Source organism: Dasypus novemcinctus, chromosome 10, assembly GCF_030445035.2.
Source record: "Dasypus novemcinctus isolate mDasNov1 chromosome 10, mDasNov1.1.hap2, whole genome shotgun sequence".
Lineage (NCBI taxonomy): Eukaryota > Metazoa > Chordata > Mammalia > Cingulata > Dasypodidae > Dasypus > Dasypus novemcinctus.
This window is the reverse complement of record NC_080682.1, coordinates 56,291,437-56,317,456: the sequence shown is the minus strand read 5'-3', so window position 1 is coordinate 56,317,456 and position 26,020 is coordinate 56,291,437. Positions and strand designations below refer to the sequence as shown.

The window sequence follows — 26,020 nt, the reverse complement described above, 5'->3', positions numbered from 1 at the left end:
TGCCGTATTTCCTGAATTCTTTCTATGTATACTTTTCATGGTCTGACATTTCTGAAATCAGGTCCTATGTTAGTTTCCCAGAGTTGCCATAGAAAAGTACCACAAACTGGGTCACTTAAAACAACAGAGATTTATTCTCTCACAGATCTAGAGGCTAGAAGTCCAAAGTCCAGGCATCAGCAAGCCTCTGCTCTCTCTCCAATGGCTTTAGGGGAAGAATCTTTCCTTGCTTCCTCCTAGTTTCTGGTGGTGGCTAGCAATCTGTAGCACTGAATGACTGTAGCCTAACTCCTTTTCTTTCTCTGTATGTCTATGTGTCTCTTCTTCCCTTCTTACAAGGACACAAGTTGGATTCTTTTTTTTTTTTTTTTAAAGATTTTATTTATTTATTTATTTCTCTCCTTCCCCCAACCCGGTTGTCTGTTCTCTGTGTCCATTTGCTGCATGTTCTTCTTTGTCCGCTTCTGTTGTTGTCAGCGGCATGGGAATCTGTGTTTCTTTTTCTTGCGTCATCTTGTGTGTCAGCTCTCTGTGTGTGCGGCACCATTCCTGGGCAAGCTGCACTTTCTTTTGCGCTGGGCAGCTCTCCTTAGGGGCGCACTCCTTGCGCGTGGGGCTCCCCTATGCGGGGGACACCCCTGCGTGGCAGGGCACTCCTTGCGCGCATCAGCACTGCACCTGGGCCAGCTCCACACAGGTCAAGGAGGCCCAGGGTTTGAACTGCAGACCTCCCATGTGGTAGACGGACGCCCTAACCACTGGGCCAAGTCCGCTGCCCTTTTTTTTTTTTAAGATTTATTTGTTTATTTATTTCTCTCCCCTTCACCCCCTCCCCACCCCCCCACCCTGCCCTGGTTGTCTGTCTCTGTGTCTATTTGCTGCGTCTTCTTTGTCCACTTCTGTTGTTGTCAGCAGCCCAGGATCTGTGTTTCTTTTTGTTGCATCATCTAGTTGTGTCAGCTCTTCGTGTGTGCAGCGCCATTCCTGGGCAGGCTGCACTTTCTTTCACGCTGGGCAGCTCTCCTTACGGGGCACACTCCTTGTGCGTGGGGCTCCCCTACGCGGGGGACACCCCTGCATGGCACAGCATTCCTTGCACGCATCACCGCTGCGCATAGGTCAGCTCCACACGGGTCAAGGAGGCCTGGGGTTTGAACCGCGGACCTCCCATGTGGTAGACGGACACCCTAACCACTCGGCCAAGTTCGCCACCCAAATTGGATCAATTAAGGACCTGACGACTTCAGTACGACTTCATCTTACCTAATCACATCTACAATGATCCTATTCCCATATAAGATCACCTTCTGGGGCACTGAGGGTTAGGACCTCAACATATCATCAGGGGGGAACACAATTCAGCACAATATATACTTTTCATGTAGTATTTATTTTCTCCATACCCCAGAAAACCTAAATCAATGATGCATCTTACACTTCATGAGATCTTAGAATAGAAGCAGCATTATTATTATTGATTTTAAGTCATTGCTCATGGAATGTCACCAGGTTAGAGCAAAGTGGTGCTTCCGAGTTAGGCAAGACTACATAACTGAAAATCAAGACATAGACAGACTATAGAAACTGGCTTTTCTTTCTGCCTTTTTTCCCCCTGGTTTTTAAAGGATCCAGACAATGTAGTTATTTGACACTAACATAAAAAAACTATGCTGAATATGTTTGAGGAAATAAAAGACAAGATTGAGAACTCAAGCAGAAAACCGGGAACACTGAAGAATAATTGATGATAAAATCTAGAACTAAAAAGAAACAATGACAAAAGTTCAGTGAATGAATTTAATAGTCAATTAGATAGAGCTGAAGAGTATTAATAACTGAAATTTAAGTTTAAAAAATTCAGAATGAAGACTAAAGAGACAACATGATGAGTAACATATAGAGACACAGAGGATATAGCAAGAAGGTTGATAAATACTTGTAAGTAGCATTGCAGAAGGAGGGCAGAGAGAGAATGGAGCAGAAATGTTATGCAAATAGATAAAAGCTGAATGTTTTCCAAAACTGGTAAAAACGTCAACCTACAGATTCACAAAGCCCTATGAACCCAAGCCAGATAAATAAGGAAACCACCAAGAAACATTATATTATGTAAAACTATTAAACAGAAAAACCAAAGAAGAATATGCCAAAACGAAAAATATAGACGGGAGAAGCAAAATTTAAAGTACTATAAAACATAATATAATATTACATTGTTATGCTATGTAATGTTATGTTATGCTAAAAGAGTTAACATTTTAAAATAATTATCTCTTTAAGATTAAGAATTATTTTTGCTTCCTGATAATCTTTGAAGTATTATAATAATAAACTGTATCTGTTTGTTATTTTTGTTGTTGTTTCTGTCATCTTTTTTTTTTTTAAGTTTCAGGCAAAATTCCTTGAGTCCTCCATGCTAAGCCTCTAAATCTGGCATTAAATCTTCCATGTCTTATTTTGTGTTCCTGTACTCTCTCCACCCCATACAAATCTCTTAACCATGTTGCATAATCATAGTATAACCCAACTTTCCATGAACTCAAATTTAAATGAGTCTAGTCACTATACCTGATGGAAAAAGAATGCCCTTCAGGATCAGATAAATATGGGAACAAACAATCATTTGTTTAATGGTGTCCAGAACAAGTACACAGTAAGTGCTCATTAAATAGTTGTTGGTGAGTAGAAGGGATAAAGGGTGGAATCTCTTCATTCTTCCACTTAATGAACTAGGGACTGAGAAAATTATTTACTCTCTCCAAGCCTTGGTTTTCTCATCTGTAAAATGGGATAACAACACTTATCTGGCAGGATTGGTTCTGAGGAATAACGCATAGTCCCCTTTTTCCTTGTTTGCCTTTATTTACCCAATTGCCTTTAAGCATCAATTCCCCAAATTCATGCACCTAAAGTAAACCCCACTGAACTCTAAAGACCCATTATTGGGCCTGTCTGAGTATAAGGCAATAATGTACTCCATCTCTGACTTCTGGTAATGTCTACACACAATGGACTTCCAGGTCTGAGTCCATAGGCATTGTATTGATTCAGACTTCTGGGCACCAACCAGGGTCTCTGTAGATTCATCTCTCTTAATCTCATATAGGGAAGGATTAACATTGTATTCTGGGAACAGGTTAGCTCAGTGGTTGAGCACTTGCTTCCCATGTAAGAGGTCCCAGGTTCAATTCCTGGTACCGCCTTAAAAAAATATTGTATTCCTATATCAAACAGCCAATGAGTATTATTTTATCTTTTCCTTTCATTTATTTCCAGCACTTTCCAGAGCTGCACAGAATTTCCCATAATGCTTTTGAAGAAATTCTAAGACTTCCTCCATCCATCCTTTTCTCTCTTGGTTAGACATACACCTGTTGGGTTCATAAGCCCATCTGTATCTGATCAGAGCTCTTCCCCAGGGTTAGATTTCAAAACCATCTCTTTTTTTAATCTGGGTTCTCTTTTTAGAAACCATTATATTTCCTCCATTCAACAGATTCATGGTTCTTTTCTATTTGATTTTTCAAGGGCTTTGTGTTTCATTTCAAATCTCCTCAGTGGGATGGATGTTTTCATGTCAAGATAAATAAGAATTTAAAACATCTGCATTTTTGGCCTGAATTAGCAGCAAGCTCCTGCTTTGTTAAGTAAAATCTCCCATGACTAATAATAAATAACACTGCCATGTTACTTTTGAGACTGCCTGGGGACATACACACACTAAACTTAGAATACTCTTACATGCTATTTCAAAACCAAAGCATAGTTGGGGGTGCATTTCTCTGGGATATTGTTGCAGATAAATATTTAGAGAAAGACCTTTATCTTAGTTTTCTTTTTTTCTTAGGGCAAAAGTATAAGGTTGTTCACTGGGATACCACTTTACAGATGGCTTTCTGATGGCTCTTGTAATGAACACTACTGGTGCCCTACCTACACTGGGTCCTCTGATAATTCTTTTACCAACTTGGGGAACCCATCCCTCAACTTCTACATGTGTGCTTTGTTGCAGACAGCTGGCACCTACAATCTTCAGAGGATTGACATTGGGCATGGGTACCATCTTGCCTATATAGTGAACTAAAAATGCCAACAAATATTTTGTGCCCCCATTCCAACCCCAGGGTTGCCTTTAAGCAATAATGGATGGATGTGTAAATACAAAAGCCCTACTACTTCGCCTCTCCACTTAATTTATACTCTCCAGCATCCCACAGGATCAGGTGGCGTCTGGGAATTCAACTGAAATCATACTCTTGCCCAGTTTTTACCCCTTCCCTCTCTCGCTTCTCCAGCTTTCTTACTAGTTGATCCTGGGAGTGCTTCCTTTAATGACTGGGACTCAAATTCTGGGCTCAGGGTCTATTTTGGGGAGAAACCAACCTAAGACAGCTCTGTTGTATTTCAAACTGTTTTCTTAGCTTTGGGCATCATGGTACCTCAAACCATTCCATGAAGGCTGTTTGTCTAAGCCCTGGGCATCAAGCCAGGCATGTCTTTTAGCATTCTTGGGAGGTGCAATCTTGGGGAGAATGATTGGGTGCAACTAGAGAGGCCATATCCTGAGGGTTTCCAGGGTGACCAAATACTCTTAGGTTCCAGCCAGGGAAGAGGAGCTGTTTTCCCTGAAGGGGTCAGCTAGGCTAAGGACTTCCCCAAGCTAAACAGTGTGGACTTTGTAGCTATAGAGGATTTTCCCTGATGATATGGATGGAGTTGTCTGTGTAAAAACAGGGACCTTTATATAATCCTGGGGTACAGAGGAAGCCCCAAAACTGAATGAGAATGAATTTCTCACAAGGCTGAGTTATGGGTCTTAGAGTGGATTTAAGTTGATTTAAAGCAAATCAAGTTATATCTTTTTCTCTCCTAATTTATACACTAAAATTAATACTCAATATCAGGTAGCTAAGATGACCAGATACAGAAGGTCTATGAGAAGTAGACATGATGGTGGAGATTGGGGAGTATGTCAGAGCAATGCAGAGACATTTTTAGGAAAAGTAACTGAGGCAGTTTGAGATTATTTTATGAATCCCAAAAAAAGTCCAGAAAGAAAGAAGCCCTCTGCCAGGAGAGAGAGGACTATAGAATCACTTCAGCATGAAACCTCAAGAGGTTGGGCCCACATAGCTCAAGAGGAAGAGGAAGCCCAGAGGGGAAAGAGAAACCTTGCAGAGATCAGCAGCCATCTTGCTTCACCGTGTGGCAATACACCGGGATCAACAGTAGCTGACTTTGGTGAGAAAGAATCTCTGCTGATCCTTTGATTTGGCCTTGGAACTGTAATAAATCCCCATTATAAAAGCCAATAGATTTCTGGTACTTTGCATCAGCACCCCTTTGACTAACACAAAAACTGGTACCAGGAGAGTGGGGTCGTGCTGCTTGCAATTACCAAAAATGCTGTTAACAGTTTTTATAAATGGGTAGGGGTATTTTTTAGAGGAATTGTCAAATGCTTGATGGAAAAGGCCTACATTGTTTTGAAGAGACTCTTGGTAGGAATATGGACCCTAAAGTTATTTCCAGCAGGACTTAGAAGGAAATGATGAAGCTATTATTGGAAACTGCAGGACAGGTGATTCTTGTTTTGTTGTTGCAAAGAACTTGGCAAGATTGACTCCTGATGTTAGGTGGAAGGCAGGCATTGAAAATGATGAGCTTGAACATTTAGCCAAGGAGATTTCCAAAGTAAATGTGAAGAATGCAGCCTGGCTTCTCCATGCAGCTTATAGCAAAATGTGAGAGGAAAGAGATAAGCCATTAACTGAATTGTGGGGCATAAGGAAACCAGAGACTGATTTTGGAAATTTCAAGCTTCTGGAAATCAAGTGCCCCATTTGAGGAATTAACTAAACCTGGAACTTGTAAGTAAGGATTTAAAATGCAGTTATTCAGGAAAGACTTGTGCAATTTTTATTGTCTGATGGCTTAGACTCCTGTTTCCTACATGATAAACCAAGAAACTTTTTGTGAGAGCTATATGAATTATAACATGGTCAGCCTGAACTGAAAAAGACAGGTAGGGGAGACAATGAAGAGCAAACAGCTTTAAGAGAAAAACTGTGGAAGTTGAGTTCTGGAATTTAGACATCTCAGAGTTGCAACATTGGACTCACCCAAGACAACTACCATACCAAGGAACAGAGAGAGTCTACAACTTCAAGCATGAAAGTCCCATCCATCAGCCATATGGGATCATTTTGAGGTGGAGTGGACATCACTATCCCAGAATCCTCAGGATTGGGGAATGAACTAGGAACTAAAGTAGACTTACTAGTATTGTACTACAGACTAATTGTTATTCTAGCAACGGAAAAAATTATATCACTGATGTGGAAGCAGTGGCCATTGGAAGTTCTGATGGCAGGTAGAGGGAAAAACTGGTGTAATATGAGGGCATTTTCGGGACTTTGGAATGGTCCTAAATGAAATTGCAACGACAGATGCAGGCCTTTGTATATCTTGCCATAGCCTACAGAATTGGGTGGGAGAGAGTGCAAACTACAATGTAAACTTATCCATGCTTAGTGGTAATGCTCCAAAATAAGTTCATCAATTGCAATGAATATACCTTACTAATGAAGGATGTTGTTAATGTGAGAAAATGTGAGAGATGTGGGGAGCAGGGCAAATGGGAATCCCCTATATTTTTTATGTGACATTTATGTAATTCAAGTATCTAAAAAAACCTACTACTACAAAAAAAAAAGACATTTCCTCAGACCAAGAAAGAGACCCCATCCATGTGTATGGAGAGGGTAAGTTTGCCCCAGCATTTTAAGAGGGTAAATGTTCCAGCCCATTGTTCAAGGAGTGTTTGGCTGTTCCAGGCTACAGAGAGGGTGGAGCACATTCCGCAGTGGTTGGGAAGAGTTAGGTCATCAACTCACTGTTCTCATATAGGTTGGACCTATATGCCAGAGATTACAGAGACCATTGCCACCACCTCACTGTAATAAGGGGGTTGAGACTATATCCCAGACATTGGGGAAAGTGTGGCCATCACCCCAGTGATCTTGGAGGATGAGGTCTGGAGCTCAGTCAGTCACCACCCAGATGCTTGGCTGCTGAGTAAGCCTAAAGGGTGGGCCCCCAGGAAACCCAGAGGAGAAGAAACCAGTTTTAAGGATGACTCTCAGACTTTGAAATCTAATGGGGTATGCCCTGCAGGGTTTTTTTTTTAAAGATCTATTTATTTATTTATTTCTCTCCCCTTCCCACCCCCCCACCCTGGTTGTCTGTTCTCTGTGTCTGTTTGCTGTGTTGTCTTCTTCTTTGTCCATGGCATGGGAATCTGTGTCTCTTTTTTGTTGTGTCATCTTGTTGTGTCAGCTCTCTGTGTGTACAGTGCCATTCCTGGGCAGGCTACACTTTCTTTCGCGCTGGGCGGCTCTCCTTACAGGGCGCACTCCTTGTGCGTGGGGCTCCCCTACGCAGGGGAGACCTCTGTGTGGCAGGGCACTCCTTGCGTGCATCAACACTGCACATGGGCCAGCTCCACATGGGGCAAGGAGGCCCGGGGTCTGAACCGTGGACCTCCCATGTGGTAGACGGACGCCCTAACCACTGGGCCAAGTCTGCCGCCCCCTGCAGGTTTTAGGAACTGTTCCACTCCCAAATTCTCCTTATGATAATGCATGTTTCACTCCCAAATTCTCCTTATGATAATGCAAATGTTTATCCTATATCTGTTGCTCTGTTCATTGGTAGCAGATAACTTGTTTTGTAAGTTTCATAGGTCTATGGCCAGAGGGGACTTTTGACCCAAGACAAACTATATTCCCAAAACTGATTTTGATGTGATTCTGTACTTAGCATTGCTACTGAAATGATTTAAGTGTATTTGGAATATTGTATTGTCTTTCTGGGATTCAAAGGGTGGAGTGTGGCAGTTTGAGATTATTTTATGAATCCCGAAAGGGAAAGGCTGTATTTGTAAACAACCTATTTCCCTTTGATTTCCTTTGATTGCATTAAATTCAATTGAGGGGCCTTTCATTAGATTACCTGTTAAGATTGCTTTTAGGGCAGAAGTTCTTAACCTTTTTTGTTCATGAGCCCCTTTGCCAGTCAGGTGAAAACCATGGACCCCTTACTAAGTCCATACTACACCGTGCATTATTTAATAACTATATTACACCCACACCAACACATCCACACAAGAATAATGTTGTTGTTTTTTTTAATTCAATTCAAGCTCACAGGCCCCTTGTTAAGAACCCCTGTTTTAGGGTTCTTTGATTTGAGTATGTCAGTAAAGCGTGACTTCAGTTGAGTTCCCACTCCCTTGCTGGGTCTGTTATAAATGCGCACTCAGACACCAGGGAGAGCTCTGCCATTTTTGAGCCTGCCATGTGACAGAAAGGAGAAGGCTCAAACAGCTGAGGCCTGGAGGAAAGATGGGCCATTTATTTGCCTGACAGCTTACAGCTGAGATTAGGAAGACACCAGAACAGCTAAGAATGATATAGGAGGCCCAGAAAGAAACAAACCCTATGCCAGGAGAGGCAGAACTACAGGATGACTTAAGCATGAAGCTTCAAGAGGCTGGGCCCATGGAGCTCAAGTGGAAGAGGAAGCCCGGAGGGGAAGGAGAAAATCTAGAGATTGGCGGCCATCTTGCTTCACCTCATGGCAACACACCGGGACCAAGAGCAGTTGACTTTGGTAAGAAAGCATCTCTGTTGATGCTTTGATTTGGCCTTCTGATTGTATGCTTTTATCCCCAAATATATCCCCATTATAAAAGCCAATAGATTTCTAGTACTTTGCATCAGAACCCCTTTGACAGACTATTACAGTGGCTTTTCTTTTTTTTTTTTTTTTTTTTTTTTTTTAAAGATTTATTTATTATTTAATTTCCCCCCCTCCCCTGGTTGTCTGTTCTTGGTGTCTATTTGCTGCATCTTGTTTCTTTGTCCGCTTCTGTTGTCGTCAGCGGCACAGGAAGTGTGGGCGGCGCCATTCCTGGGCAGGCTGCACTTTCTTTTCACGCTGGGCGGCTCTCCTCACGGGCGCACTCCTTGCGCGTGGGGCTCCCCCACGCGGGGGACACCCTTGCGTGGCACGGCACTCCTTGCGCGCATCAGCACTGCGCATGGCCAGCTCCACACGGGTCAAGGAGGCCCGGGGTTTGAACCGCAGACCTCCCATATGGTAGACGGACGCCCTAACCACTAGGCCAAAGTCCGTTTCCCTTACAGTGGCTTTTCAATGCACACCAGTAATGCCACTTTTCTTGTAGTGTGACCAGATCAACAATACTGAACATGAGGAAAGAAGGCCACAGTCTTCATCCTCAACATAGGGAGGAAACCCTCCTCCCCTTCCCCCAGATAATCACAAAACACAGGTGCAGATCTCAGCAATAGCAAGACAACAGGTCTCTTCTTCCATTATCTCTCTATCCACCAGTATGAAGAAATGAAGAAAAAGTAATCATGGGGGCTTCCCATGAATTTGAATGGACTGTGGGATCTCAGCAAATGCTAGCCAGCTGCAGCAATTGATTGCTGTCTGGATTGAAACAAATATTTCATCAGGTACAATTGATCTAACTGGCCTGATACCTCTTAGGCTGCTTTGTTGTCTGCAAGAAAGCCTCTTAATCTCAAGGCAGGAACCTGGAAGAAATGGAAACAGAATCTAATTTAGATGCTTCTGCTGAGAATGGCCACAGGGGATTTGTTGGAATTTGAGCTCCAAGTGTTACCACATCTGGGCACTCCTGTGGTAGTAGACAGAACTGTTGATACAGATATTATTGTTTAATATTATATTAATTATAATATTATATATAGTCAATACAGTCTGGCCAGTCGATTGGGGCACAATTACAAAAGATGATACAATTGGAGGAGGCCCAATAACGCCGTCTGAAAAATTGAAGAAATTAGGAACCCTTGTCTGAAAAAATGCTGTATGGTAGAGTTTGACCAAATACTTCAGAAGATTCCAAGTCTATTTGGAGATATTATTTCCTCTCTCCAAAAACATCACTGGAGTGTGATTTATCAATAGATGAGGGATAGATGACAGATGACCAGATATGTAGTTAGAGAGATAGTGGTGTGTGAACAGGATATTAATTCTTGAGTCAAATATGAGTTCTTTTTTAATCTGCTATACAGATGATTTGTATTTCTGGTAATGCAACCCTGAAATTTATGTTATTCAGCATTGGTCAAAGCCTTACCTAATATTCTAAAGAAACAACCCAATGGTGATGTAGTTGCCCTAAACGCTAATCCTCTATAACATTCAGTTTCTCTAAGTCAATGCTGAATTAAATAATTTCATGAAGTTTCTTAGGATGGGTTCCCCTAGAAGCAGACTGTGAGACAAGAATTAGAGGACAAGCAGTTTATTTAGGGGGCGATCCTAGGAAAGACCAAAAGAGGAGTGGGGAAGTAAGCCAGGGAAGTTTGCACTATTAAGCAAGTCACCACCGTGGGGAACTGAGGCGCAGCGCCACTGGGGAACTCTGGGCTACGGTACAGGGCATGGCTCAGAGTTATCTCACATAAGGAGCAAGGAATAAAGTTATTATCTGCCAACAGTTATCACTCATTTGTTGAGAGATGACTGAGTGAACACTGACTCCCCACTGCTTGCAGTCTGTCCACACTATGAGAGCCAGAGAGAGCCCAGAGGCAGAGCTGCAGGGCCTGAGGTTGGATGCCAGTTGAAAAAGTACGCACAGGGAGGTGAACGCTGGCTAAATAAGGTTAGCATAATAAAGTCCAGCTGACTTCTTTTTCAGGGGAGTGAGGAAGATCAATCTGCTTTTCAGGAAGATCTGGTATTTTAAAATATGAACATTTTTGTCATTCACAAAACTGAAGTACTTACCCCATAACCTTTTCCCCATCTGTATATGAAGAGAGGAATATAGCAGGGGGTATAAATAAATGGAAAATATTTGCATCTCCCAGATGCACTTGTGTTCAATTTATTTTAATAGACAATGAGAGTCATACCACCTAAGGCATTTCTTTTTTTGCATTTTCTGTCAGGAAACTCAGAATAAGACACTTGAAGTCCATCATTTGATCTGATATAACTGTTGAAGGTGAGTTTATCTCTCCCAACCCATCTAGTGCTCTCCTTTTGATTGTTGTTGTTCTGCTTCTAAATAATTTTGTTTTAATTATTATTGCTTCCTGCTTGCTTTCAGAAATGGCTTGAGGTGATTTACAAATTTATACATTAAAAATCTACAGTTCTTTTCTCCAATTTTTACATCAGTGAGATCTTTATAGCTGCCAGATAGTCACCTGAGCAAAAAACTAAGTCATGGTACTATTTTGTCCCATTAGTAGGAGTGTAGTTTGTTAGTTTCAATTCTTGTAGGGTGTTAGTTTCAATCCTTAGCATACTTTTGGTATCCACCCAGTCTCACTCATCACCCAAATCAAGGAAACAATTTGTGACAGAAATTCTGTTCTGTTGGGAAAAGGCATTAACTTCTCACTGGAGTCTTGTTCATTGTGGAAAGCACAAGATCAACACCAAAAGACAACCATTGAATGGGCTCTCATCTCTGCCTCTGTTTTTCCTCTTTGACTTATATTTGAGTTTGGTGGCTCTGGACCCAACCAAACATATTTTACTCCCACAAAGGTCTTCACCGACCAAGAATAATGATACCAACTGGCGATGTAATCCGTACTGAAAGCTCTTTTTATCTCTTTCCAGCCAATGGAATTCTACCCCCTGAAGCTTTCCAGCCCCTGTGGGTGTGAATGAGACAGCATCCATGTGAAATTATGCTTGGATTGCACACACTGCTATTTATTCATCCAGTAGCAATTTGGAGGCTAAAGCTTACAATTAGCTATTTGATCTTAATCAGTATTATCCTTGGCCCCTGGTACACTGTGTCTTTCAGATACAACTTTTCCAGTGTTTAGATGCCCTATTTAATTAGACAGTTGAACCTGCCTGTGCTTAAGAGATAGGTCGACTTTGAAAAATCTTCAGAAAGACCTGGTCATTTTGCTTCTTGTCCAAAATCAACCTGGCATATCCCCATTTAGTAGAGAAGATAGTAACTAATTTAACTAACTCTCCAGCTAATAAATCTCCTTGATAATGGTCTTCTCCAAATCTCAGAAGGTGTTTGAGTCAGATTCTGGGGCAGAAGGGAGGGTGATAATTCTCAATAACTGGGGAAATGATGTAAGAAATGCTCACAGTAAAAATCGTTCAAACTGAGCAACTCTGTTCTGTTGAGTCTGGGTGATGAAAAGAATGACTTTGCAGCAGAGTCCTGAGCTGCTGAACACATCTGAATCCTAAGATAAATAAGGCCTGATAAATAAGAGCCTTCAGTAACTGTCATCAACATTGTCTTAGTTTGCCACAGGGCTGTTGATGCAAAGTACCAGAAATGGGTTCGCTTTTATAATGGGAAATTTATTTGGGTAGAAGCTTACAGTTCCAAGGCCATGAAATGTCTAAATCAAGGTACCATCAGAGATGCTTTTTCACCAAAGTCAGCTACTGGTGATTCTAGCATCCTGCTGCATGGCGAAGATGGCTGCTAATCTCTGTCTTCCCCCCCAGAATCTACCTTCTCTACAGCACAGCTGTGGGCAACCAGGCATGGGGCTTTTCTCTTTCCAGGTCTCCTCTCTCAGTCTCAGCTGCTCACTTTCTTCCTGAGTTCAGCTGTGAGCTATCAGGCATGAGGCTCTTCTCTCCCAGGCTCCTGGCTCCTTCAGTTTTTTGGGGCTTCTCTGTTTTCCAGCAGTTCTCTCTCTTACCTGGCAAGATCAATATAATATAGCAATTTCCTTTCTCTCTGTGTCTCCATTTATATCAAGCTCCAGTAAGGGGGTGGAGACTCAACCTGAGTCATGCCTCACTGAGGTAGTCAATCAAAGCAACCTAATCACATGATCTAAAGTGAAACTAATGCAATCAAAGGGAAGCACACTCACAGGAATAGATTAGCTTAAGAACATAATCTTTTTCAAATTCATAAAATAAGTACAAACTGCCACAAATATCATCACCTTTACCAAAGGCCTTACCAGAGGAAGTTGTAGCCAGGAACCATATGGCATGTGACACACTCCTCTAAGCTAGAAAAGAGCTGAGATTGTGATTGTTTTACGGTACTGCAATCTAGAAGGGAAATAACACACTAAATGGCCCTGCCTCATTTCCCCCACTGCCTGGTTCCTAATGGACTCTCAAAATGTTGCACTGAATAGATCTGTAAAGAGACCATGATAATGGCAGCTAGTCCATGGGGAGATGACAATGCAATAAGACAATGCCACAGAAAGCACAGAGCCTGGCCTAGAGTAAGAATTCAAAGCATAACTATTCTGTTATTTTTAGTACATGGATGCCAACAAGAATGCCTTGTGTTTTACAAAAAGGAAGCTTTTATCTTCTGAAGCAGAGTGAAGGACAGGTAGGGAAGGCCCACCAAGGAAGGAGCCTGTAAGGAAGAAAACGGGTGCCACGGACTTTATCATGGTGCTAGAGCCAGTCTTGGGGTCCATGATAGCAGGGATGTTTGTTTCCACCAGAAATGAATTCTGCTATGTTCTCACTGTTATAGTCTTTGCATCCTCCTCTGCTTTCCCAAGTGGGCAGACAGCCCATCCCAGCTCTAATGGATTGCCTCTTAACCCAAAACCACAATAAATTCTGCCTCCTGCATTAAACCCTGTCTTGGTGACCTCATCTGCCAAAGCAAAAGGCAAGAGGGCTTCGATACAGAGCAGACAAGTGGGAGCAAAGCCTTCGCAAAGCAATGGAGGGTCTGGCCCTTCCCATGCTGATGGCCATTCCATCCCAAGCTCCGGGAGACAGTCTAGCTGGAAAACCGTTTATGTGGCCTCACCTGACCTCCTGTTATTTGGCCGGAATGTGCTCATTTAAACAATTGATGACCAGCAAAATGCACCACTTGTGTTAGGACCACTCCTCAAGCATATTATCCAGAATGAGATCTGGCAACACTTGGGTAAGAGTCTACCTGACCATAGAGCACAGCACAGTCAATAATACAATGTCACTCGTAATATAGACTCAGGCACCCCTTACAAGAAATGAACCAAATGAAAAAGAAACGTTTCTCCTGAATTAAAAAATAATAATGACCTCTTCATGTCTCTCAATAAAACATGTAAGTGATGCACTGAAATCCCAAACCCCTAAATGACCTCTATGAGACTGATGTACCACCCACCACATGTTGAATGAGTAAATGTTGAAGCCCCATGAAAAACAGGAAGGCTGATCAGCTGACAAGATGCTTCAGGTGACCTGTTCTGGCGTGCTCAGATCCAGTTACTTCTCACATCGCTCCCTTTACCGTTTCTACAGTCCTTTCTCCAGGCTATACATGCAATGGAACACTCAACAATCATTTGTTTCAAATGAGGTAGACCTGCATGGACCAACATCGACCAAAGGCTCCCACTCGTCCAGGATTCCTTTATAAGGTAATGGCATTGACAGTATCTCCCTGCCCTTTGGAAGTCAGATCTTTCTTGCCTGTATGCGGGTTCAGTGGTAGCAATACCTAGAGTCTGGCTATTATTCCGAAAGGTCAGTTCACAGAGGAAATTAAGAAAGTCTCAGAAGCATTTTCTTAAAACTTAAGCATCTAAGAAAAGTTTGTTCTAATCACCTAGTTTGTAGAAACTAGTATTTTTGCCTTAAATCCTTATCCAAAGAGTGCCCGGCTTTCCGCCAAACTTTTCAATGGTCATAACACAGGGTCCAAAGTAGAAGATAAATGCCTCCTATTACTCAGTTCAGTGCCTCGTGTGACTCATCTCATTCAATGCCACAAACATCCTGAGAAGTATTCAGCATTAATTTCCTAGACTTTGTAAATGGGGAAACGGAAGCTCATAGGAGTTAAATGATTTGCTTAAGGTCACCTCACTGGTAAATTGTAGGGTCAGCGTCTAACTGCGGACTTTTGGACGCTAGAGTGCCAGCTCTTTCCCCTGGAGTATACCAGCTCACTTATAGTACACTAGCCTTCCAGGTATTAAGGATAATATAGGCCTCCAGACCTGTGAAAAAGCCACTAAACAATTCCACGTTTAAAATGCCTCACCCAAGAGACCTTAGAACAATTTGCATTAACTCCACTGAGCATGCAGCATATATTTACCCACCGGAGGTCTCAGTACATGTTCAATGCCTCAGCGTTACTATTTCCATGAAAACCCCAAATTTAATTGCCTGTGCTTGACGAGAAATGCGGGGCCCCTCTTTGAAGCTAAAGTATAAAGTGTGCCTCTCTTCCTGGGCTTTTTTTCTTACCAGCCCTTGGGACAGGCCAGTGGGAAACCTTCCGAGACGCCAAATCCCAAATGAATCCAGATTTACCATTTTTTTTAATTGGTAGAAGCCGTTTTGTTTGGTTCAAAGGCGCGTCAGAGCTTGCAGGGTGAGCATTGTGCCCCTACACGGAGCCTGTTTAATCTTCCTTCATTAGGATGCATGGGGAGGCCCCGGCAGCCTCAACTGGGCCAGAGGAACAAAGGCAACATGGAAATTGGAGCAGGGCAATGAATCTCTTGCTCTCCACTTTTTCAAAACAAGATTCGGACCATTTACCGGAGAACTTACTTCGTGGTTGTGTTCCATACAAAGAAACAGGAAACTTTAGAGGGGAAAAAGGGGCCCCAGTTGCTTACATGGTGGGCCAGAGAGGTTGGGGGTCAATGAGGTGCTGGCAGGGGCTTAGGTTGGCCCCAAAGCTGAGGAGGGGCCCGCTCCCCTTGTTTTGATCTCAGAGAAGGCCACCTGGGAGCAGGGGGAAGTTTTCCTCCTTGGGAAACAACCTAGAGAAGGAGAGGCCTGGGGTTCACAGACTTGAGGACTGCACCCTCGGGGGCTCTCACGACCCTCCTGACAAGGGGAACTAGGCCAAGCCTGCCTGAGTGTTTCACACGCTGTATCTCACGTCCCACAGAGTCTGAACAAGAAATCTCTCCTCAGACCAGCAGGATTCCTTCGGAAATAAATCCATTTCCAGGCTGACAAGAATAGATACTAGTTTCTGCACTGCTGATCCAAATTCTTATTTTGAGGACTGATAATCATAATAACACTTCTTGTAAATTGGTAAAACCATTTAGCGGTGCTTTGGCCGTATCTTTCAAAAGTAGCCTTTGAACTACCTTTTGACATCTAGAAATTTATGTTACAAAAATATCTGTACATGTGAACAAAGAAATATATGTAAGGATATTCATTGCAGCCCTCTTCATAATATATATTTTTAAAAAGTAAAACTATATAAAGTCCATCTTAAGGGATGAGATGAGTATATGATTGTACAGTCATCTATACAATGGACTACTCAATCATTTTTTCCAAATGAGGTAGACCCACATGGACCAACATGGAACAATATTGGTATTGAAAACAAGTTGAAAATTTGTATATATACTTTATTCTACTCCCATTTAAAACAGGATTTCTCAGCCTCAGAACTACTGACACTTTGGGTTCAATACTTTCTTGTTGTGGGGGACTGATTTGTGAATTGTAGGATGGTTAGCAGCCTCCCTGGCATCTAATCACTAGTTCCCAATAGCACCTTCTTTCTCAGGAGCCAAAATTGACTCCAGACATTGCCAAAGGTCCCCTGCAGGACAAAATCACCCCTAAGCTGAGAACCACTGATATCAAATAATGACATAACTATAATTTAGATTTGCACACCATAGAAGGGGTAGAAGGGTACACACCAAGTGGTTACCAGTGATACCAGGCAAAACCATGCTCTTCTTAAAATTTTAATACCTTTCTACTATTTGCTTGCTTTTAAAGGTATATATTTCTTCTGTATTAAGTAGAAAATCTGTTCCTATTTCACTCCTACTCACAGACCCACAAATATGCAAAGAAAGTAAAGAGAATAGCTAGTATCAAGAGACAGTCAATCAGTACTCTCTTTGGACAAGAAAGCAGACAGGCCTTATGTGGGAAGGGACATCTTTGAAGAAGACTCACTAATAAGACCTGACAGTACCCAGAGCTCATTGGTAGATCAATTGTCTGTAGTCTTACCAAGCCACTCCGAGAGAACCACGTCTGAGTCATTGTGACCCATGTGGCAAATGTGGAATTCTGACCTCTGGTTTTGAATGTGATTGGGACCAGTCTCTTGTAGCCCCTGCTTCAAATCCTTCATCTGCAAAATGAAGCATTCTACTTCTCCACCAAGATTTCTGAGGACAGGTCACTAAAGAAGCGTCTATGAAGTCATTTCCCCTCATTAGATTTGGTGCTATACAAACAAAAGATGGAATTCGTATTGATATTTGCTTTGGTGATTTTAGAGGTATTTTTAACTAAGTGCTTAGTCCAATTTGGGCATTTCAGAGTTTGGGGAATCTCAGGTTGCCTGGGTTTCTTTCTGATTTTGAAAAAAATTTTCTCCTGGGACATTTTCTCAGCTCATTGATATACTCATGAGGAAAACAATTCAGTACATCTCTTTTCCTTCTTCTTTGTTTTTCTAACTGACAAGCTACTCTTGAAAAGAAATGGTTAAGGTTTGTTCAGGAATTATACAGTATGCTGCCACAGTCAATTCTTGCAATGCTTCCCCAACTGAGTTATTTGGAACTCATGCCAAATTTCCTGGAAGGAAAAGCTAACTTGTACCTTATAGGAAAACAATAAAACGTGTAACCTCCACCCCCGTCCCATATTGATGCCAACAAATGACATATCAGATATCCACGACCAGTACCCTCACCCAGCTCCAACTACATGGTACCAAGGGAATTGTGGTTTTTTAAAAAACATTTTGAAAACTGTCAAGAAACCATTCTTTTCCCGTTTCTGCTGGTGTTTTAAAGTTATTTGAGACAGATTGTGACTTTATGAATAAGTTCATAATGACTTCGTTTACATTCTTTTTCATTATGTTCATTTTTTTCTAGATAGAATAACAATGTGGAGATGGCTGAATATTTGGCTCACAAGCTACCCATGAACATTTCAGTCACAATTTCGGGACCAATCCTCCTCCTCCCTCCCTGCTTTGACCCAGCTTCTTAAAGATATTTTGGCTTATTTGGTGATGTTTAACCTTTGTTTATCAAATCCCCAATATTGTGCAGCTCTTCAGGAAATTAAGCCTTCTTTTTTTTGTTTCCCTCTCTAAATCTAAAGGGTAAACCTCAGGACTTGCCAATGCCAAGACTCTAAAATCACTGCATATACACAGTCTTAAAAGAAAGAAGAAGTAAAATTTCTCTGCTTTGACTTGCTTACAATACAGCAGTCTAAAACAAGGTGGGGACCATGAACCAGAGCCTTTCTAAGCACCCGAGGTAACTCACACACAAGTGAGCTGTGCCAAGCCAAAGCAAGGGATATTGTCAGTAGAACTCAGGGGAACAAACTCAAGGACCCACTGTTGAAACCACTGTAACCAAGAGAGAGGAATTAACAAATAATTATGACTACTGAATCATTATATAGATGCCTTTTTGCTTTCTAGTATATTGTAAAAGTAAATCCCTGAAATTACTGAAACTTACTGAGCTAGAATTCAGAGGCCTTGATCTCCGATAATAATTGTAAAATTATATAAGCTTTATCTTGTGATACCCACCCCCAACCTGTTTTACAACTCTTAGGTCTTATGATCAATAGGCAGCCCCTTAATGTTTATTAATGATGGAATCTGAGCCAGTGCCACCCCAATTACTTATTATTATTAACATAAACCTGCTAAACTACAAAACTATTAGAATTACTGCAGGTTTTAGGCAGTTAGGCCTCTGGCCTCCTTGCTATGCGCTGGCAATAAACTCATTCTCTCTTTGAAACTATGATGTCTCAGGAATTGGTAATTAATGAAGGGCATTGGACAATGAACACCACTTTCATTCAGTATCGCCATGGCTTCCACCTGCATTATTTGCAAGGAAACAGTGAAAATTTATTGAAAAAAATTAATGAACTTTACAAAATGCAGATGATCATGGGGTACCTGAGCATCTAGTTAGAAGCGATTGTAGCAGACACTCTCGGTGTTCTCCCAGATCCCTTTCACTGTTCCTATGGGCCCCTCATCCCCTCCTCATTGCATGTTGTTTCATTGCCCCTCCCCACCCCCGAGGGATTGATGGGTAGGTAACCAATCAAAATTGCAAACAGCTGGGACTTCTCCCCCAAACATCAACAAGGGGAGGAGTAATTGATGGTTTAAAAAGAAAGCGCAGAGGTTAAATCATCCTTTTTTTAAAAAATTTCTCCCCCCACCCCAGTTGTCTGCTCTTTGTGTCCATTCACTATGTGTTCTTCTGTTCTTCTGTGTCTACTTCTATTCTTGTCAGCGACACAGGGAATCTGTGTCTCTTTTTTGTTGTGTCATCTTGCTGCGTCAGCTCTCTGTGTGGCGCCACTCCTGGGCAGGCTGGACTTTCTTTCGCACTGGGTGGCTCTCCTTACGGGGCGCACTCCTGTGCGTGGGGCTCCCCTCCCCTGCTTGTAGACCAGCTCCACACAGGTAAAGGAGGCCCTGGGTTTGAACCCTGGATCTCCCATGTGGTAGGCAGACGCTCTATCCATTGAGCCAAGTTTGCTTCCTACCTTTTTTACCCTTTTTTTGCCCTTTTTCTTCTCTCTGCCTGGACCAGTCTGTACGTATACCTGGGACCCATCTGTTATTTTCTTTCTCATCTCTCATTTTCTTAATAAACTACTGGCCTAACTAAACTGGTATGTTCTTGCCATAGCTAAGAACCTAGAGAAAATCCAGCAAAACTATGTCTGTCTTTCAGAAGCCTGCTTGAGGGCTACTGGAATCTCTCGGCCCACCTGCACAGAGAGCCAGAGTGCCTGAGCATTTGGGTCCTTCCTCTTCCCCTCAGGGCAGCCTTTAGCCAGTGACTGGTTGATGGGGGGGATATGAAAGCCCTGCTCCCTGGTCTGAAAGTCAGGACATACCCAGTCCTGAGTTTAATTCACACTGCAGAACTCTCTATCCCTTAAGGCTGAAGCTGGGAATTTGCCTGAAATCACACCCTTGCTTGGCTTCCTGCCCTTCCCAGTCCAGCTTTCTCACTTCCTTACCAGCTTCTCCGAGGAGTGCATCCTTAATCCATCACTTGCACACACTAGCACACACATTCTCAGCATCTACTTCAGGGGAACTCTGTCTAGGACATGATCTACTCCCCTCTCCTTCACATTTGAATTCTGGTTCATCTGCACTTCTCTTTCCACACTAATCATTGCATTTCGTGACACCTGCTTTGGGTCTCGAATTGCTATTGGGACACATCTCATGCATAGGTGATCAAAGGCCCTTCATAAATGATCTCTGGTCACCGTGTTTAAGTTCCGCTTTGCCAGTGACACAGTCTGGGGCACTGCACAGCTGGTCTGGACAGACTTCATACTACCATATGTGGGAGGAGGCAAGATCTCCTCCCAGAGGCAAAGAATTTGCCATTTGGATCATGTTTAGACTCAGCAGGTTCTAGTTTCTCTTCTTCTCTGGCGAAGGTTTGAATAGAAACCTTCCCACTATTATGAATATGAATTAGAAACTTCTGCCCGATTGGGAGTAGGTACTGTTGGAGTCAGAGTCCTCCCTTGTTTTCATATTTGGCTGACCCCAGGCTACTGAAGGCTATTGTTCTACTTTTGACTTCTGTCTGCAAGAACTAGAGAATCTGGATGATTCTGGATATTGCCCAGGCAGGAGGTGCTGGGGTTCTTGAGCTTACACTAGAAAGAATGCTGTCTTGGAAGGATCTAGCTATTGCATTCTATAGTTGGAAGGATTCGCTCCACCGGATTCCTCTGTTCTCCCGCAGCCCCAGCTCATTTCAGGCTTCCTCAGAAATTACAGACAAAGCACAGACCTTGTCTCCCCTCCGGATAAGCCGCTTCAGAGAAAGACAGCATATGCACTTTCACAGAAATAGATTTCTTGATATTTTTTCCTCCTCTTATGTCCCTCAGTAAGTGCTGGTTAGTTTGTCTGTTTGTCACCTAATCTGGCCCATGTTTATAAGGGTGGCAGTGTAATTTAACATCCAATCCCAAACACCTTTGAGCATGAAAGAGAGTGCTTTCCATAGTTATGTGAAGACAAACGACATAAACTTAAACTGGCCCAGGGAAACCAGGGCAAAGATCATCTACCTAGTTACCATCTTGACACATGGCTTCAGACTGCAACACACTGGAGTCTACCAGTGGTGCCCGAGAGGATAGCTCTGAAATTTGGATCTCGGGATGGACAGGGAATTCAGACCCTGAGTCATGGGAGACTATGTGATGGTGGTTTTCCACTGTTGACCCTTTCTCAGTGCGCCTCGGCTCTGATGATTATCTAAAGGTGTTGAGGGTTTCTCTTTTTTAGAGGTATTTGCAGCAGGTTAGGGTTGAAAGTGACAATGGTCAAACCTGGATGGTTCCAAACAACCTGACTCCAAGGCAGCCTTGCCCTCCTGAGAACCACTCAACAGGGGTGTCCACTTTATACACCATCTTGGACAGGCCATCCAAGATGCCAAGGCAGCAGCAGGCCTTGCAAGCTCCCAAAGCCCCTGTCTGCCAGCCCCACGCGACACCCACTCAGGAGACATACTCACGATTTTCACAGTGCTGCCCGGTGTAGCCTGCCAGGCAGGCACACTTGTAAGATCCAGCTTTGTCAAGAAGGCATGTGCCGTCGTGGAAACAAGGAGATGAAGAACATGCTGTAAGAGAAAAGGCAAGTTCCCTTAGTGCCCTGGGCAAAGCGTCGATTTCTTCACACCTGGACTCATGGCCAGCATCTTTCACTGTCTATTAAAATCTCTAACTGAATTCAGGTTACCATTATTTAGGAATGCCTAAAATAGGTATTCATTAAATATCAAATGTTAATGATGTTATTTGACAATTTTGATGGCTCCAGATGGATGCTCAAGTCACCTATAATCTGAAGAGCATAAGGCAGAAGCAAAGGGGCACGAGATTGATTAAAGTAGAATCATGCTTTTATCTCCCCATGGGAACTCCAGCAGGGGGATGCATCCTTGGGTTGCTTGAGAATTCATCTATTTCAGCATCCTTGACACTGGGTAAAAGAAGCTGGAAGATGACCTTTATGACACTGTTGAAGGTATAGTAAAAAATTTCCAAACGTATATTCTGTTAACATTAGTCACTTGAGATGTTGAAATGGGCTCTACTAAAAAAGGTTTCTGGGCTCAGATAAGTTGGGGAAGCACTGTGGAGTTAAATGACAATCTGTTACTGCAGAACTCAGACCCTTTGATGTCCAAATATACACTGAATTGCTAAGTCTTTTGCAAGCTTATTTGACGACAGAACCCACATTTTATGGACCATCTCTGAGATGCTTTTCTATAGAAAGCACTTTGGGAGACATTGGTCTGCATGTTATCCACCAAGCCTACATTATCTACCCCATGGTAGAAATAAATAACTTGGTTCAGTTTGACAAATCTGTATTGAGTGCTTGCTCTGTGTAAGTGCTGGAGAGACAACAAGGTGGTGAGAGCATTCTGCTTACCGGATCAAAGCTTTCTGAACATAAGGGGAAAAATACACATATATATATATACCATACAGTAAGTGTCAGAAAAAAGGAGAAAGTTCAAAGAGGCTCTCAAAAAGGGCAGAGTCGCAGCCCATGGAGGCAAGCGCAGAGGTTTAGCAGAAGAGGCGGAATCTGGTCCGACCCCGGAGGGTGGGCAGGCCTGGGGAAGTGATTACAGCCAGAGGGGAAAATGTGCACATGGGCAGACAAATGGACATGGGGGTGTTTGAAACAGGGGGTGGTACTGCCCAACTATTTGGTGATAGTGGCAAAAGATTGGAAAAGCAATTTAAACCCAAACACCAGAAAGCTTTGAAAGCCAGGCAAAGAGTTCTAGAAATCAGGGAACAATTGAAAAGGCTTTCAAAAGGCTGATATGATCAGAATCCTATTTCCTTTTTAGTTACCCCAGAAAGTGAACAATTTACGCATCCTCTAACTCTGTGTTAATTACTAGGGAGGGAATGGTGGGAAGTCATCCTTACTTCCTAGCAGACATACCGTATTTTTTTTTTTTTTGAGACAAAATTTATCTACTCTTGAAACCTCAAATACAGAGTGAGGCATCGAAAAGGGTGTGGCAAGAACTAGCCTGCAGTCTTACCAGCCATCCCTCTGCTGCCACTTTCCTCTGGAAAATACCTCTCAAATCCACGTTCTTCTCTCCCTCTAAACCATTGCCCCCTTATTCTAAGCCTCTTATCACCTCCTACTGCGTCATCCACACAAATATAAACGTGGTCTGAGCACCACTCTCCTTAAAACCTTCCCGCATCTCCCTAACACTTAGAGCAAAATCAAAGCTCCTTCCCCAGCTTGGTGTGATGAGTTCTCGCACTTTCTTTCTACCTCATCTCACAACTCTCCCCTGACTCCCTACACCCCAGCCACCCTGGTTTTCTTTCCATTGAACACACCAAACATTTTCCACATCAGAATCTTTGCACACACATCTGTCTGCCTGGAAAGCTCCCCTCTCACTTCCCGCAGGTCTGACCATTCCTGCTCCTTAGGTTTCAGACAGGCCTGGACACCCACTAAGCAGAACTTCCACTATTCTCCATCTCAAGGGGACCCTATTTTATTTCTTTGCAATTCTTATTATGACTGGCAACTATTTTATTTATTTATCTGCATATTTGTTGTTTGTATCCTCGACTTTAAGTGCCATGAAGACAAGTGCTTTAACTGGTTATTAATACTGAATAAATTTGTGAATTGCAGGAAAGCAATTGCTTTTATTTGACTTGGGGATCTGGGCATTCCTGGACCCAGCTGCTGGGAGCATGGCCTGGAGGCTCAGTCTGAGTCCTTCCCTGGGAATTGCTCCTGGGTAGGGGCAATGTCTTCCCTGCTTCTCCAAGGCAGGCTCAGGAAACCTGCTTACTGTAGTTCAAGACTCAGCAGTAGCCTTTAGTCTGCTAATTCAAACTCATGAGCATTATTCTAAAGCAGTCATTTATTGGAACCTTAGTCTGTGCCAAGGACTGTGGCAAAGTGCCTAACACTTATTGTCTCTTTTAACTCTCATCTTCAAGCTAAGCATTATCCTCCTGATGTTACAGATAAGGTCACTGAAAGTAAAAGAAGTCTGCTTACATCACCAACAAGTGCAAAGCCGGAACTGAAACCCAGTTTGGATAACAGGCCTCCTGGGTTTCTGCCTTCTCAGCTATCAATGGGGGATAGTGCCTACTGCAGGGTTATGTGAGGTTCACACACCCAGCCCTTTACAGACACTAACTCACTGAAATGCCATAACAATCCCAAGACATAGTATTATCAAGCCCATTTTACAGATGAGAAAACTGTTGTTTAAAAAGATGGTTGCCCAAGTGGCAGAGCCAGGATTCATCCCCAATTCTGCCTCGCTGCAAAATCTGGTTGAATGCCTCCTGCTTCCAAGGCATTGCCGGGGGCTTTCCAGAAACAGCAGAATGCTCTCAAGGGGAGGTCGAGGAGCCCACTTCTGAGCCCTTCTGACCCTCCCCTCAGTCACAGGATCATAAGCTGGCCCGGGCCACTGCTGCTCCCTTCCTGGTTTCCCTGGAGCAAGGCTCTCCCCAATGGCTGTAAATACCCACAGCTTTATTGCACAAGAGACCCTGCTCAGCACCACACCACGGCAGCAAAATATCTAGAGCTCCCCAGCCACTCCACCCCCTGCACAGCTCACAGGGAACCTCATCAGAGGGAGGCACACAGACTCCTGGGGGCAGTACCATGAGCTCATGCAGGCAGAATTTAGGGTGACGAAGGGGGTAGGTATCTGCTTGTTTTGGTGAAAGGACAGGGCATAAAGACGGACTGAATCCTGAGACTTTCGTATCACACTTTATGTAAGAACAATTTAATGTTCAAAGTGCCATTCCATTTTTTTAATTTTGGCATTAAGAAATAAATAGACCTTTGAGCCTGGGCTTATTTTGTAAAACCTGGTGCAATCTAATCTCAGAACAATGAGAACTGGGGTGATTCTTTAGGATTGAGCATTTTGTTAATGTTGGTCAAATCCTACTTCCTAATATCATTGAGGCAGGAGTTCAAGTCACATTTAGAATTACTCCTAAAGCAAATGGCATATACCATTGAATTTAAGACTTACCTATTTTATAGATGGCAAATGGGGCTGGGCAGGTATGGAGTGCTTACTATATACCAGACACTGTGCTATGCTCTTTGCCTGCTCTGTCTCATTTAATGCTCAGAGTCTCCATAATGGAGGAGGATATATTATTATTCCTTTATCATCCAATTAGGAAATTGTGGCTCAGAGAGTAAAATGACTTACCCAAGGTCACATAGCTTGATCTGCCAGGGATCCAAAGTCAGTGTTCTTAACCACGAGAGATTCCTTTAGTGTGAACTCTAGAGCCAAGTTCCTGGTTCTATCTTAAATTGGTGTGTGACCTTGGGCAAATTACCCAGCTGCTCTGAGTTTCAGCCACTTCACCTGTATAAAAGGGGGATAGTAATCTCTACTTCTGGTTTTGTATGAGCCTTTCTAAAACACACCTTGCCAATTTTTCTCTTACTTTTCAATGTGTAGGCTGCATCTGAGACTCAGAATGGTAAGATCTAATGAAGATGAGCAGGAACAAAGAGAAGTTCGTGAAAAGGAGATACTTGCCTGGAGCATAGCCATAAAATGCTACCTATATCTCCATGGCCTTTACCTGTGATCTCCTCAAAAATGGCATGGAAGCCATCAAAGTTCTTCGAGCCATCAGAATGGAAGAGGATGTGGAGAGAAGGGCCAGTGCTCCGGATGGGAGCTGGCCGCTCGTTGCCACAGAAACGCTTGATGATCTGGCTGTCGCTGTTGTCCCCGTCACGGACCTCAACATAGTCATACTGGCACATGTAGTCAAACTCCAGGCTCAACATGACCAATCTGTGGGTAGAGAGGGTGAAAGAAGGAGACAATCCTGAAACCCCTGAGCA

General features: G+C 42.9%; 1 protein-coding gene across 5 annotated transcripts in view; it reads right to left on the bottom strand.

Moving 5' to 3' along the window:
• PAMR1 (peptidase domain containing associated with muscle regeneration 1) overlaps positions 1 to 26,020 on the bottom strand; it is a 134,404-nt gene that overhangs the window by 41,509 nt on the left and 66,875 nt on the right. For all 5 annotated transcript variants that reach the window (XM_071218105.1, XM_004446832.3, XM_071218104.1 and 2 more), the window contains 2 exons: positions 25,753 to 25,970; positions 21,621 to 21,728 (listed from right to left, as the gene is read on the bottom strand). In XM_071218105.1, the coding sequence (XP_071074206.1) occupies positions 21,621 to 21,728; positions 25,753 to 25,970 (326 nt within the window). The remainder of the gene's footprint in view (positions 1 to 21,620; positions 21,729 to 25,752; positions 25,971 to 26,020) is intronic.